Source organism: Carcharhinus amblyrhynchos, chromosome 30 (genome assembly GCF_965287045.1).
Source record: "Carcharhinus amblyrhynchos chromosome 30, sCarAmb.v2.hapA, whole genome shotgun sequence".
NCBI lineage: Eukaryota > Metazoa > Chordata > Chondrichthyes > Carcharhiniformes > Carcharhinidae > Carcharhinus > Carcharhinus amblyrhynchos.
The window spans coordinates 18,742,170-18,757,526 of record NC_137353.1 but is presented as its reverse complement, the minus strand read 5'-3'; the positions used below and the strand labels follow the sequence as shown (position 1 = coordinate 18,757,526).

The 15,357-nt window shown below is 44.1% G+C and overlaps 1 protein-coding gene across 5 annotated transcripts in view; it reads right to left on the bottom strand.

Annotated features, from left to right (window-relative positions):
• The window catches only part of ubr4 (ubiquitin protein ligase E3 component n-recognin 4), a 203,486-nt gene that overhangs the window by 51,154 nt on the left and 136,975 nt on the right, over positions 1-15,357 (bottom strand). For all 5 annotated transcript variants that reach the window (XM_080215508.1, XM_080215509.1, XM_080215511.1 and 2 more), the window contains 3 exons: positions 14,469-14,597; positions 6,967-7,310; positions 3,185-3,275 (listed from right to left, as the gene is read on the bottom strand). In XM_080215508.1, the coding sequence (XP_080071634.1) occupies positions 3,185-3,275; positions 6,967-7,310; positions 14,469-14,597 (564 nt within the window). The remainder of the gene's footprint in view (positions 1-3,184; positions 3,276-6,966; positions 7,311-14,468; positions 14,598-15,357) is intronic.

The window sequence follows — 15,357 nt, the reverse complement described above, 5'->3', positions numbered from 1 at the left end:
TGCTCTGATGTCAAGAGCAGTCACTCTCACTTCACCAGTTCAGATCTTTTGTCCCTCTTTGAACTAAGGCTGTAATTAGGTCAGCAGTCAAATGAGTCTGACAGAAACCATATTGAGCAGCTTACCGCTCAGCAAGTGCCGTTTGATAGCTTTGTTGATGACCCCCTTCCATCACTTTCATGATTAAGAGAAGACTGATGGGGTAGTAATTGACTGGGTTGGATTTGTCCTTTTCTTTATGGAATTTTCCATATTGCTGGATAAAAGCCAGTGCTGTAGCTGTGCTGGAATAGCTTGACTAGGAGTGTGGCAGGTTGTAGAGCACAAGTCTTCAGCACTGTTGCTGGAATATTGTCAAAGCCCATCCTCTGGGATCAACTCAGGAATGGCCTCTTCAATCCTGTGCTTACTCTATTCCGGGGCTGTGCCCAGGCCTCCCAAGAGAAAATGTCCAAGTTTCAGACAATTCCAGTCTTTGGGCAGCTGGAGTTTGGATGATGTACCTGCAAACTGAACAACTTGTGTTAGTGGGATTTGAACCCCTGGCTTCCAATTTGCCAGCATAGGATCATGACCACTATCTAGCCAGGGCTGTAGGATGATCAGACCAAGACCGTGGGACAATCACCATTCCAGCTCTGTGATTGTTGTCAAACAGGGTAGATTAGGCACCAGGGAAATTCACAAAGCAATGAAATTGTACAGCCATTTGAATGCCTCCACTGTGAAAATTCAACAGCTGGGCCAGACAGCACCAGGTAATCCAGACAGTCTTTCTTAGGTCCAGCCTATTCAATTTCTCCTGAGAAGACAATCCTTTAATCCCAGGAATCAGTCTAGTGACCCTTCTAGCGCTCCTCCTAAGGCAAATAAATCTTTCCTTGGGTAAGGAAATTAAATTTGTACTCAGTATTCCAGGTGTGGTCTCACCAAGTTCCTATAGTATTATGGTAAGATATCCCAATCCTTTTGTAATAATGGCCAACATACTATTTGCTTTTCTAAATCTTTACTGTACCTGAACGCAGAATTCTTTGAGTACCATTTCCCATTTTGTCACCATTAAAATATACTCTGCTTCTCTGTTTTTTTCCAACAAGTGATTTACTTCACACTCCCCTATATTATCTTTATTTGCCATGATCTTACCCACTCACTCAGCCTTTAAATTGATCAGATTGGCCCAGTGTTCTCTAAGTGGAGCCTCCAGAACACAGGATAATTCCAATTCTGTGCTACCGTGTTGCATCATCTGTACCAACATTAAAGCCTTACATTTTCTCCCCTGCACTTCTCAGCAGGGTTATGGAACAGCAACAAGGAATCAAAATCCTGGCTTATAGTCCCCTCCCTCAGCAGGTATATAAAGATTAAATAAACCTTTTTGCTCCAGTTGTGATCAGTCGTATCAGCACTGAACATGGCATCAAATGTGAAACCTCAAGGAATTATATTGCACCATACCATAAAGTCATGGTGTCTGGTTGTCACAGGGGAGCTACCAGCTGGTTCACAATGGAGACACAGTTTCCACTCAACTGTGCTGTTTTTCTTGGTGCATTTTGCCTGAAATCAGTGTAACGCAAGCAAAAATTGCAGAATTCAATCACATATTAGGTTCAGGTTTCCACAATCATTTAAACTAGTTTAAGGAAAAAAAGACACCAAAAGAGAACAACCTTGCCTAAAAAACTACCCATACCACCTAACTGAATGAATTAACCTCCTAGGTTCCCATAACAGCACTTGCTTGAGAAACCTCAAGTTAAGCTAGTCCTTTGAGGTTCAAGAACACAGACAAGAATGTTTTAAAAGCTTTGAATGTATTTTTTTTAAACAAATCTACAAAGAAGCTGACCACAGTACCCTAATATGAAGACCAAATAACTTCATATTTTTTAGAAGTAATTTAAAATTGGGTTACTTATAGGTTGTAGACCGCCACTGATTAAAATACTTCTTATTCAATACTAATTTCCGGGTGTATTAATCAAACTGCATCAAATTACCCCTCTTTATCCCACCTGATGATCCGAGGTTCCCCCTGGAGCACCATATAGATGCTGAACTTAATGCGGATGCCCGATCGGCACAGTCCGCTGGTAGCCCAGAACCCCTGACTGCAAGCGATCCGATAGCCTCAGCCTCCGAGTAACCGGATAACAGGCGCACGCCACCGCGCCTGGCATGAAATTACCACTCTTCAAAATGTCAAGTAATATTTTGGAAAAAAAAGTTAAATTATGTTTTAGAACACTGCCTAATTGCCTAGTTTCATGTTGCAGATTTTACATTGTGATATGCAAATTATTTTCAGCAAAACACAGAAGAACTTCTAAAAGCATAGAAATCGCTGATTAAGCCAAAAGAGGAAACCCACTGGCTTGGAATTTGCAAGTCCCAATACTGGCAGCACCATCTGACATAAGCACAGTTAAATGCAGACATCTGAGAGTTGCTGTCAGTGATGCCCTTCTCCCCCACTGGCTGCATTGCTACTCTTTACAGATGGAATTAATTATCAGCTACTTATATGTTGTGATCTTCAATAATTTAAACACTATTTTCATTGTAAGCCCAATGAAAACTTAAGCCAGGAGTAAGTTGAGTTTTTAAGCTTAAGCTTTGTTGCATGCACAACCAGAAAGGTACCACACACTCTGCTCAATGTTCATGCCTGTAAAATACCGCAGTGTGCTGTATTTTAATATATATCTATTTTGTAATACATAAATGTACCATGCACTGAAATAAACTGGTCATGCACAGCAAAGCAAATTAAGAGGGAATATTGGCACTAGGCTACAATTATTGTTTCTGCTCTCCAGTCTTGAAAAATGAATTAAATCTTTTACTATGTATATTTAAAAACTGGAAATGCTTAAAAAAACGATGAAGTTTGGACTCTAGTATTTACATTTCTCCCTTAAAGCAATATGTATGCCTCAGTCTTTATTTCTCTACAATGATTTAAATGTGATTTATAGTTCCTGCTTTCCTATTCTTTGAATTCTTCAACTTGACTAGCTGATCAATGCTGGATGTCATAGATCATATGTAGGGAATGCAAGTTAAAGTGACATTGTGCTCTAAAGCCCGAGAAGACTTTGCAGGCAGCTTTTTGAGAACAATGGCAAGCACTATTCCTTTGTCTTCAACTGCAGGCCCAAACCCTTATACTCACCAGGTCAGGATTGGCCCAATGTCCTTTCAGTGCAGTTGAAACCTTGGCAATAATTAGGTCGTTCATTTGCTGTGTTGCCTCTGGGTTGTCTCTGTAAGTAAAGAGCAAAATATGATGGTTATATAAATGGAGTAACAATCCAATAACTAAGCAAGTTAACAGCTTCCAGCAAATGTATTAAACATCAGCTAGGCTCAGCTGATAGCACTCTTGCCACAGAATCAAAAGATTGTGGGGTTCAAGTCCCAAACCAGGACTTCAAGTCCATAATCTTGGCTGGCATTTCAGTGCAGCAGTGAAGGAGTAATGCCATTCACTGTTTTACACTAAGATAAATAAGGCTATCAGCCTAAGGTAGATAGACATAAAACATCCACTAGCACTATTTAAGGAGCAGCAACAAATGATTTTGGTGATCTTGCCTCCATGCAACAAGCACTCAACAAAATCAAATAAATTGGTTACTTCTGACAAGGTCAGCTGAAGTGTCATCAACATGAAATATTAATTCTGCTTATCTCTCCACATATTCTATCTGACCTCCTAAGTATTTCCAGCATTTATGTTTTAATTTCAGTTGGTCACTGGTTGGAATTTGCTCTGTGCAAATTAGCTGCAGTGTTTGTTTGGCATAACAACAGCAACTACACTTCAAATGTAATTTATTGTCTGTGAAGGGCTTTGGAATATGCTGAGCACAAATAAGATGCAACATCCTCCTCCTCTCTAGCCACTGTCTGAAGCAGAGTTAAACTGATTGCAACCTTAATTTCCTATTCCCATATTATTACTCACACCAAGTTCCTCTGAACTTTTGCCCCTGTACTATCTGCTCTAGCTTGGCTCCAGGTCCAGCAAAGCCTTAAATTCAAAAGTTTCACCCAGGTATTCAAATACTTCCTTGGCCTCATCCCCAACTTCCCAATCTCTGAAACCTTCTCCAGCCCTCAGATATTTCCACTCTTCTTCAAATTTGGTTGCGTACATATTCCCAATTCCCACTGTCCTACAACTGGTAAGCATTTTTGTAGTTGCCTAGTCCATAGGCTTCTCTGCCTCTCCTCCTTTAAGATGCTTCTTAAAAACCTACCCCTTTGACCAAGCTTTTAGTCACCCGCATTAATACTCAAATTTTATTTGGTAATGCTGCTGTGAAGCATTCCGCATCCTTTACTATGTTAAAATTTGTTCTTTTGAAGCTTTCATTTAAATGTTAACAAATGTAGAAAACGCTACCAGGTGAAATGTTAGTCTGACAACATTCCTAGTTGATCCTGCTTTGTCCACCTTCTGTTGTACTTAGATTTAAATCAGGTAAGCTACAAAGCAACGTTCTCCAGTGAGATCTAGGGCGGTGGATAGAGGAGAGCCGGTGGATGTGGTCTTTCTGGATTTTCAGAAGGCGTTTGATAAGGTACCTCACAAGAGGTTACTGCAGAAGGTCAGAGGACATGGAGTTGGGGGTAGGGTGTTAGCGTGGATAGAGGATTGGTTGTCAAATAGGAGGCAGAGAGTGGGGGTCAGTGGGTGCTATTCGGATTGGCGGTTGGTGACTAGTGGGGTGCCCCAGGGGTCGGTGCTGGGGCCTCAGCTATTTACCATTTATATAGATGATCTGGAGGAGGGAACCGAGTGTAGGGTGTCGAAATTTGCTGATGACACCAAGATTGGGGGAAAGGCAAATTGTGCGGAGGGTGTGGAGAGTCTGCAGAAGGATCTGGATAGGCTGGGCGAATGGGCCAGGAAATGGCAAATGGAATTTAATGTTGGCAAGTGTGAGGTGGTCCACTTTGGTAGGAAGAATGGTAGGAAGGACTATTACTTACGTGGCGAAAAACTGCAGCAGGCGACGGTGCAGAGGGACCTCGGGGTCCTTGTGCATGAGTCGCAAAAACCCAGCTTGCAGGTGCAGCAGGTGGTCAGGAAGGCGAATGGGATGCTGGCCTTCATAGTGAGGGGGATTGAATATAAAAGTAGGGAGGTCTTGCTGCAGCTGTATAGGGCATTGGTGAGGCCGCAGCTGGAGTACTGTGTGCAGTTTTGGGCGCCGCACCTGCGCAAGGATATTTTGGCCTTGGAGGGAGTGCAGAGGAGGTTTACTAGGCTGATACCGGAGTTGAGGGGGTTGAGCTATGAGGAGAGGCTGAATAAACTAGGCTTGTACTCGTTAGAGTTTAGAAGAATGAGGGGAGATCTCATTGAGACGTATAAGATGATGAATGGGATGGATAGGATAGAGGTGGAGAGACTCTTCCCGCTCAAAAAAGACAGTAGGACTAGGGGGCACAGCCTCAAGATAAAGGGGGGGCGGTTTAGAACGGAGTTGAGGAGGAACTTCTTCACTCAAAGGGTGGTGAATCTCTGGAATTCTCTGCCCGTTGAAGTGGTGGAGGCTGCCTCGCTAAATATTTTTAAGAAGCGGGTTGATGGGTTTTTGATAAGAGAGGGGATTAAGGGTTATGGGGAGAGGGCGGGAAAGTGGAACTGAGCCACGACAGATCAGCCATGATCTTATTGAATGGCGGGGCAGGCTCGAAGGGCCAGATGGCCTACTCCTGCTCCTATTTCTTATGTTCTTATGAATACCGACAATTTCCATATTAAGTTCAACAATGACAGGATTTCTCTCTGATACACTGTTCAGGTCCAGTAACTAATCAAACTGAAATGATAAAATGTTTTAAAAGAACGTTCCAATGATTTCACAGACTCACAATCTGGAGCTGTCCCTGAGCCTTTGAACTCAACTAACTTTAAAAATGAAAAACTTGGATTTAAAAGTCAACTTCTTCTGACTGAGATCTTAGACTACTGAAGGCTGTTGTTGAATATACCTATGCTTTCTCTGGGGATATGCCCGGAATAGAGGTGGAGCAAGGCTGAGCAAAATCCATTAAATTTACAGCAGCAGGTTCTTCATCCCCTTCAGGCTAGAGGTGGACAGCACATAAAATATCACTGATGGAAATGCAAGAGGGGCAGGACAGCACCGAGTCAGGCTCTTTGTTTTAAGTAATACACCTTTAAAATTCCAGGGTTTGCATTACTTTGGAGGCTGGCCATGATTATCTTTCAGATCATTTTTAAAGAAAACTCTGATGTTCATCCTCAAGATTCACCTCATTAAAACGAAGCTAGTAGCAACATTTTGATGCCTTACATAGAGGCGACAAGATGCAAAGCACAGCAATGGATGCAGTTGCCTCCTGTCTGTCTCCAGCCTTGCATTAGGCAATCCTGTCTTCGTACATTGATACACAGTACTTTACGTAGGTGGCAGGGACAGGGCACAAATTTGGACATTCCTGTTTCAAGGTGGTGTTTGCAGCATTCTCCAAACATTTTTTGAAATTAGACATTCTGCGTACGACTGATGAGGAGAAACAATAACATAAAGAATGTTGCTACTGAAAGTCTTAACCCTCTCAATGACTCTTCAATCACTCCAGTCTTCTGATTTGACATCAACCCTGTGCTGTAGGCTACTAAAAGCTGGGTTCAGTCTGCAGCATAATCAAACACATCTGATAGGAAGAGTAACGGAGGAAGAGACACAGAAAGGGAAGAGAAAAAGGAAAGTCAACCTATTTTAGATGCATATTTGGTCTGGATGCAGCACTGCACTTGTCTACCTTCTGAAACTATAGTTCCGGAAAAGATTGTTAAATATTCTAACAGATACAACCCAGGCACAGAAAACACTGACTATTGATTTCATGTATTGATTGCAGAAACACTGCCCTTTAATATTAGTCAAGGAGTTGACCCTCCCCCCTACATACCTAGTCAGCAAGCACATCAGTTGTCTGACTTCCTCTCTCATTGAGGCAGTACCACGCCGCAGGTTATAATCGAACAGCTCTCGGATAAGGCCCTGAGAAACTAGGATTTGTCGGATAGTGCTGTTGGTAGCAAGGGCACGAAGCAATGTTATACAGTGCTCAGTAACAGCTGATGCACAACCATAACACTTCGTTGAAGAGGTGTGCCCACAGCCTAGGACAGACAGAGCTCGATACTGACTGGCTGTGAATGTGGGCTGAGCTGACGACCGTGATGACTTTGTTGCAGCTTCTCGTTGATGAAGATCATATTCCAGCAGTTCCTTCCGTGAAGCCAAGACTTTCTGCAAAATAAGTAAAATGTTCAAACTGTTCTATTAGAGTCACACAACCCAATTAATCCTTTATTTAAACAAAAGTTCAAAAATTATGCACATTTTTACACCCAGACATTCAACCAACACAGTAACAAAACAAATTATACACGTACTGATTAAATTTCTCAACAGCAAATGTAACTGTTAGACTCTCTTCACCAATCTGAATACTTCCTCTAGGCATCAGACAAGATCCTAGAGCAAAAGCAACAGGCGGCTGCATGCCACCTTCCAACTTATGGGGAAGTACAGTCCCTATGCCATAAGGTGATGCAGCACATGTTACTATGATCTGCTTGCTTGAGTCAAAATGGACAAGCAAGATTGTGGAGCCTGTTTTACTTCCCTGAGAGAATATCCCATTGCCAGCAGTGATACTTTTTGTAGAAGTCAGTGTAAGGGTGCTAAAATGGTTGGCAAGTTAGACCGTAAGTTAGGTATGTCCAGAATAAAAGATTGGTTAGGGCAAGATTAGGGCCAGTCAGAGACAGCAGTGGGAAGTTGTGCGTGGAGCCTGAAGAGATAGGAGAGGCACTGAATGAGTATTTTTCGTCAATATTCACGCAGGAAAAAGTCAGTGCAGTCGAGGAGAATACTGCGATACCAGGTAGTACACTAGACGGGATTGAGGTACATAAGGAGGAGGTGTTGGCAATTCTTGAAAGTATGAAAATAGATAAGTCCCCTGGGCCGGATGGGATTTACCCTAGGATTCTCTGGGAGGCTAGGGAGGAGATTGCAGAGCCTTTGTCGTCATTGGCTTCAGGTATAGTGCCAGAAGACTGGAGGACAGCAAATGTTGTCCCCTTGTTCAAGAAGTGGAGTAGAGACCATCCTGGGAATTATACACCAGTGAGCCTTACTTCTGTTGTGGGCAAAGTTTTGGAAAGAATTATAAGGGATAGGATTTATAATCATCTAGGGGAAAATAAATTGATTAGGGATAGTTAACACGGTTTTGTGAAGGGTGGGTCGTGCCTCACAAACCTTATCGAGTTTTTTGAAAAGGTGACCGAAGAGGTGGATAATGGTAAGGCAGTTGACGTGGTGTATATGGATTTTAGCAAAGCTTTTGATAAGGCTCCTCATGGTAGGCTATTGCAGAAAATGCAGATGCATGGGATTGAGGGTGATTTAGCAGTTTGGATCAGGAATTGGCTAGCTGATAGAAGACAGAGGGTGGTGGTTGATGGGAAATATTCACCCTGGAGTTCAGTTACAAGTGGTGTACCTCAAGGATCTGTTTTGGGGCCACTGCTGTTTGTCATTTTTATAAATGACCTAGATGAGGGTGTAGAAGGATGGGTTAGTAAATTTGCTGATGACACCAAAGTTGGAGGAGTTGTAGACAGTGAGGATGGATGTTACAGTTTGCAGAGGGACATAGATAAGCTGCAGAGCTGGGCCAAGAGATGGCAGATGGAGTTTAATACGGAGAAGTGTGAGGTGATGCACTTTGGTAAGAGTAACAGGAGTACAGAATATAGGGCTAATGGAAGGACTCTTAGTAGTGTTGACGAGCAGAGATATCTCGGGGTACATGTGCATAGCTCCCTGAAAGTTGGCACCCAGGTTGATAAGGTTGTTAAGAAGGTGTATGGTGTGTTAGCTTTTATTGGTAGAGGGATTGAATTTCGGAGCCGTGAGGTCATGTTACAACTGTACAAAACTCTGGTGCGGCCGCACTTGGAGTATTGCGTACAGTTCTGGTCGCCGCATTATAAGGAAGATGTGGAAGCATTGGAAAGGGTGCAGAGGAGGTTTACCAGGATGTTGCCTGGTATGGTGGGAAGGTCTTATGAGGAAAGGTTGAAGGACTTGAGGTTTTTTTCATTGGAGAGAAGAAGGTTACGAGGTGACCTAATTGAGGCATACAAGATGATCAAAGGATTGGATAGGGTGGACAGTGAGAGCCTTTTACCTCGGATGGTGATGGCTAACACAAGGGGACATAGCTTTAAATTAAGGGCTGGTAATTATAGGACGGATGTCAGAGGTAGGTTCTTTACTCAGAGAGTAGTAAGGGTGTGGAATGCCCTGCCTGCCGCAGCTGTGGACTCGCCAACTTTAAGGGCATTCAAATGGTCAGTGGATAGGCATATGGATAACATTGGAATAGTTTAGGTTAGAGGGTCATTGGATTGGTTCCGCTGGTCGCCGCAGCATCGAGGGCCAAAGGGCCTGTACTGCGCTGTAATGTTCTATGTTCTATAAAACATAGGAGCAGAATTAGGCCACTCGGCCCATCGAGTCTGCTCTGCCATTCAATCATGGCTGATATTTTTCTCATCCTCATTCTCCTGCCTTTTCCCCATAAGCCCTTATTCCCTTATTCATCAAGAACCTATGAAGCTCTGTCTTAAAGACACTTAAGGTTGTTAAGAAGGCGTACGGTGTCTTGGCGTTTATTGGTAGGGGGATTGAATTTAGGAGTCGCAGTGTAATGTTGCAACTGTACACTACTCTAGTGCGGCCGCACTTGGAGTACTGTGTGCAGTTCTGGTCCCCGCATTACAAGAAGGATGTGGAGGCGTTGGAGAGGGTGCAGAGGAGGTTTACTAGGATGTTGCCTGGTATGGTGGGGAGGTCCTATGAGGAGAGACTGAGGGATTTAGGGTTGTTTTCGTTGGAAAGAAGGCGGCTAAGAGGGGATCTTATTGAAACATATAAGATGATTAGAGGTTTAGATAGGGTGGATAGTGATAGACTTTTTCCTCGGATGGAGAAAGCTAGCACGAGGGGGCATGGCTTTAAATTAAGGGGGGGTAGCTACAGGATGGATGTCAGGGGTAGGTTCTTTACCCAGCGGGTGGTGAGGGATTGGAATGCCCTGCCTGCTGCAGTTGTAAATGCGTCTAGTTTGGGGGCGTTTAAGAGATCTCTGGATAGGTTTATGGACGAAAAGGGATTGGTATAGGCTAGTGGGTCATTGTTTTTGTAACTGGTCGGCGCAACATCGTGGGCCGAAGGGCCTGTTCTGCGCTGTAATGTTCTATGTTCTATGTTCAATGAACTGGCCTTCACAGTCTTCTGTGGCAAAGAATTCCATAGATTCACCACTCTCTGCTGAAGAAATTCCTCCATCTCTGTTTAAAGGATCGTCCCTTTAGTCTGAGGTTGTGGCCGCTGGTTTTGTTATACCTACTAGTGGAAACATCATCTCCTCATCCACTCTATCCAGATCTCGCAGTATCCTGTATGTTTCAATAAGATCCCCCCTCATCCTTCTAAACTCCGAGTACAGGTCTAGAATCCTCAGCCATTCCTTTTCCGACAAGCTCCAGGATAATTTTTGTGAACCTCCTCTGGATCCTTTCCAAGGTCAGCACATCCTTCCTTAGATAGAGGGCCCAAAACTGCTCACAATACTCCAAATGGGATCTGAGCAGAGCTTTATATAGCCTCAGAAGCAATTGGGGGGACAATCCCCTGGGGCTGTTCCCCTCCAAAATAGGTTTTTGGTCCTGGAGGCTACAGTTGAGGAGGAATCAACTGGGGATAACCGAAGGGAGCAGGTTTCTGGGGGTGAGCCTAGTGTGAAAGCTCAGGTGGTTAGGGGATGTAAAAGATTGGGCCTTGTGATTGGGGACTGTACAGTTAAGGGGACGGATAGGAGAGTTGGAAGTAATGGTAGGGACTCGGGGCTGGTGTGTTGCCTACCAGGGGCTGGGGTCCGAGATGTATCGGAAAGGGTATTCAGGACTCTTAGGGGAGAGGGAGATCAACCCCAAGTTATAGTTCATGTGGGGACGCATGACATAGGGAGGTTAAGAGAAGGGGATATTAAGCAGAGATTTATGGAGTTGGGGTGGAAACTAAAGGCCAAGTCTGATAGAGTGGTTATCTCCGGACTCTTGCCTGTGCCACGGGATAGTTTAGAGAGGAATAGAGAGAGGGAAAGTTTGAACTCATGGCTGAGGGGATGGTGCATGAGGGAGGGGTTCAGGTACTTGAGCAATTGGGGCTCGTTCTGGGGAAGGTGGGACCTCTATAAGAGTGATGGTCTACACCTGAATCAGAGGGGAACCAATATCCTGGGGGGTAAATTTGCTAAGGCTATGCAGGGAGGTTTAAACTGATTCGGAGGGGGGGTGGGATCCTGAGTAGAGGGGGTGAAAGTGAGGGGGACATAGATGGGGACTGCAATGCACGGCATCGTGGGGCTGGGGCGGAGCAGGGTTTGAAATGCGTATACTTTAATGCGAGGAGTATTCGCAATAAAGTGGATGAACTTGCAGCGTGGATCAGTACCTGGGACTTTGATGTTGTGGCCATTTCAGAGACATGGATAGAGCAGGGTCAGGAATGGATGTTGCAGGTCCCGGGGTTCAAATGCTTCAGTCGGAGTAGAGAAGGAGGTAGAAGGGGGGGAGGGGTAGCATTATTGGTCAAGGACTGTATCACAGTGTTAGAGAGGAAGTTTGATGAGGACTTGTCTGTTCAGGTAGTATGGGTGGAGATTAGAAATAGGAGAGGAGAGGTCACCCTGTTGGGAGTCTTTTATAGACCTCCTAAAAGTTCTAGAGAGGTTGAGGAAAGGATTGCGGAGACGATCCTGGTTAGGAGTGAAAGTAATAGGGTAATTGTTATGGGGGACTTTAACTTTACTAATATTGATTGGAATTGCTATAGCTCTAGCTCGTTAGAGGGGTCAGTTTTTGTACAAAGCATGCAGGAGGGTTTTTTGAGTCAGTATGTAGATAAGCCAACTAGAGGTGAGGCTATATTGGATTTGGTGCTGGGAAATGAGCCAGACCAGGTGCTAGACTTGGAAGTTGGGGTGCATTTTGGTGATAGTGACCACAATTCGGTTACGTTCACCTTAGTGATGGAAAGGGATAGGCATGAACCTCAGGCCAGTAGTTTTAGCTGGGGGAAGGGTAATTATGAGGCCATTAGGAGAGAATTAGGAAGCATAGGTTGGACTAGGAGATTACAGGGACTGGGAACGTCCGAAATGTGGAGTTTTTTCAAGGAGCAGCTACTGCGAGTCTGTGATAGGTATGTCCCTGTCAGGCAAGGAGGAATTGGTAGGGCTAGGGAACCGTGGTGCACTAAAAAAGTTGATTCGTTGGTTAAAAAGAAAAAGGAGGCTTATGTTCAGATGAGACTTGAGGGCTCGGGTAGTGCACTAGAAACTTTAGATTGGCTAGGAGGGAGTTGAAGAGTGAGTTAAGAAGGGCTAAAAGAGGACATGAGAAGACTTTGGCTGATAGGATGAAGGAGAATCCTAAGGCATTCTATAGATATGTCAAGAACAGAAGGTTGGTTAGGGCAAGATTAGGGCCAGTTATAGACAGCAGAGGGAAGTTATGTGTGGAACCGGAAGAGATTGGAGAGGCATTGAACCAATATTTCTCTTCGGTGTTCACGCAGGGGGACAAGAATATAGCTGAGGAGGACACTGGGTTGCAGGGGAGTAGAATAGACAGTATTACAGTTGATAAGGAGGATGTGCTGGATATTCTTGAGGGATTGAAGATAGATAAGTCCCCTGGTCCGGATGGGATTTACCCTAGGATTCTCTGGGAGGCAAGAGAAGTGATTGCAGAGCCTCTGGCTCTGATCTTCAGGTCGTCGTTGGCCTCTGGTATAGTACCGGAAGATTGGAGGTCAGCGAATGTTGTCTCATTGTTTAAGAAGGGGAACAGAGACTTCCCCGGGAATTATAGACCGGTGAGTCTCACTTCTGTTGTGGGCAAGGTTTTAGAAAAAATTGTTAGGGATAGGATTTATAGTTATTTGGAGAGTAATGAATTGATTGGAGATAGTCAGCATGGTTTTGTAGCGGGTAGGTCGTGCCTTACTAACCTTATTGAGTTTTTTGAAAAAGTGACCAAAGAGGTGGATGGGGGTAAGGCAGTTGACGTGGTTTATATGGATTTTAGTAAGGCGTTTGATAAGGTTCACCATGGTAGGCTTCTGCAGAAAATGCAGATGTATGGGATTGAAGGTAATCTAGGAAATTGGATCAGGAATTGGCTAGCAGATAGGAGACAGAGGGTGGTGGTTGATGGTAAATATTCGTCATGGAGTTCGGTTACGAGTGGTGTGCCTCAGGGATCTGTTTTGGGGCCACTGCTGTTTGTAATTTTTATTAATGATCTGGATGAGGGTATAGTTGGGTGGATTAGTAAATTTGCTGATGACACCAAAGTCGGAGGTGTGGTAGATTGTGAGGAAGGGTGTCATAGTTTGCAGGAAGACTTGGACAGGTTGCAGAGCTGGGCTGAGAGGTGGCGGATGGAGTTTAATGCGGAGAAGTGTGAGGTAATTCACTTTGGTAGGAATAACAGATGTGTTGAGTATAGGGCTAACGGGAGGACTTTGAGTGGTGTGGATGAACAGAGGGATCTAGGTGTATGTGTACATAGATCCCTGAAAGTTGGGAATCAAGTAGATAGGGTTGTTAAGAAGGCATACGGTGTCTTGGCGTTTATTGGTAGGGGGATTGAATTTAGGAGTCGCAGCGTCATGTTGCAACTGTACACAACTCTGGTGCGGCCGCACTTGGAGTACTGTGTGCAGTTCTGGTCCCCACATTACAGGAAGGATGTGGAGGCTTTGGAGAGGGTGCAGAGGAGGTTTACCAGGATGTTGCCTGGTATGGAGGGGAGGTCCTATGAGGAGAGACTGAGGGATTTGGGGTTGTTTTCGCTGGAAAGAAGGCGGCTAAGAGGGGATCTTATTGAAACATATAAGATGATTAGAGGTTTAGATAGGGTGGACAGTGATAGCCTTTTTCCTCGGATGGAGAAAGCTAGCACGAGGAGGCATGGCTTTAAATTAAGGGGGGGTAGTTATAGGACGGATGTCAGGGGTAGGTTCTTTACCCAGAGGGTGGTGAGGGATTGGAATGCCTTGCCTGCTGCGGTTGTAAATGCACCTAGTTTGGGGGCGTTTAAGAGATCCGTGGATAGGTTTATGGATGAAAAGGGATTGGTTTAGGTTAGAGGGTCATTGTTTTTTTAACTGGTCGGCGCAACATCGTGGGCCGAAGGGCCTGTTCTGCGCTGTAATGTTCTATGTTCTATGTACGTTCATCCTGTCCACAGCTTCCAGTTATGTTATGCTTGTTAAGTCTTACACGTTGGACAAACTTTATATTTCTTCAGATTTTTCTACCTGAATGATTTTGGACAACTCATCGAAGGATGTCTTACAATCTCCACAATATTCCTGAGCCAGCTGCTGGATGTAGCGATTCACACTTGCTGCTGTAGAACTGATTCCAGCAACACCACTGGTATCATCCTGAGAAATATAGGAGAGAACAATGACTAAGGATAATTTTTTGTCCTTCAAAATGCAACCCATTCCCACAGCTACTAAAAAGAAAGATAGGATGCATGGATTTATAAACAGAATATAAGTACAAAGGAGTTATATTGAACCATTAAAAGTCATTAGTTTGGTCCCAGTGAAGTACTGTGGCCAATTCTGAGCACACTTTAGGAAGATATCAAGGGTAGTGTGCAGTGGGGATTTACTCGAGTGGTACCAGGATTGAGGGACTTAAGTTACACATGGAGAGTCTGGGAATGTTCTTAAAGCAAAGAAAGTTCACGTGTTTAACACAGCATTGGAATTTGTTAAAAGTAGATGGGGGAGAAACTGTTTCTCCTGGCAGGATGTTGATAACCAGAGCACACAGATAGGCAAAAAGCTCCAAATGCAAGTAAGCAGAATCTTCTGTTACACAATGAGTTGGCGAGATCTGGAATACACTGCCTGGAAGATTCTATATGGACCGTCCAAAGGGAACTGGATATGTACAAGTCATTTGCAGAGTATGGGGAAAGAGCAGTGAATTCAGATTAATTAGAAAGCTTTTGGAGAGTTGGCATTGTGGCTTTGGGCTAAATAGCCTCCATTTGTGCTGGTCATGCTGTGAAATGGAATCAGAAACTGAACACAACAGACTTGAAAATATAATTCTGAAGAATCAGAATCCCAGACATATGTCAAACAGTGAACGTAAATTAACTCAAAATCGTAGCTGTCAAATGTGAAG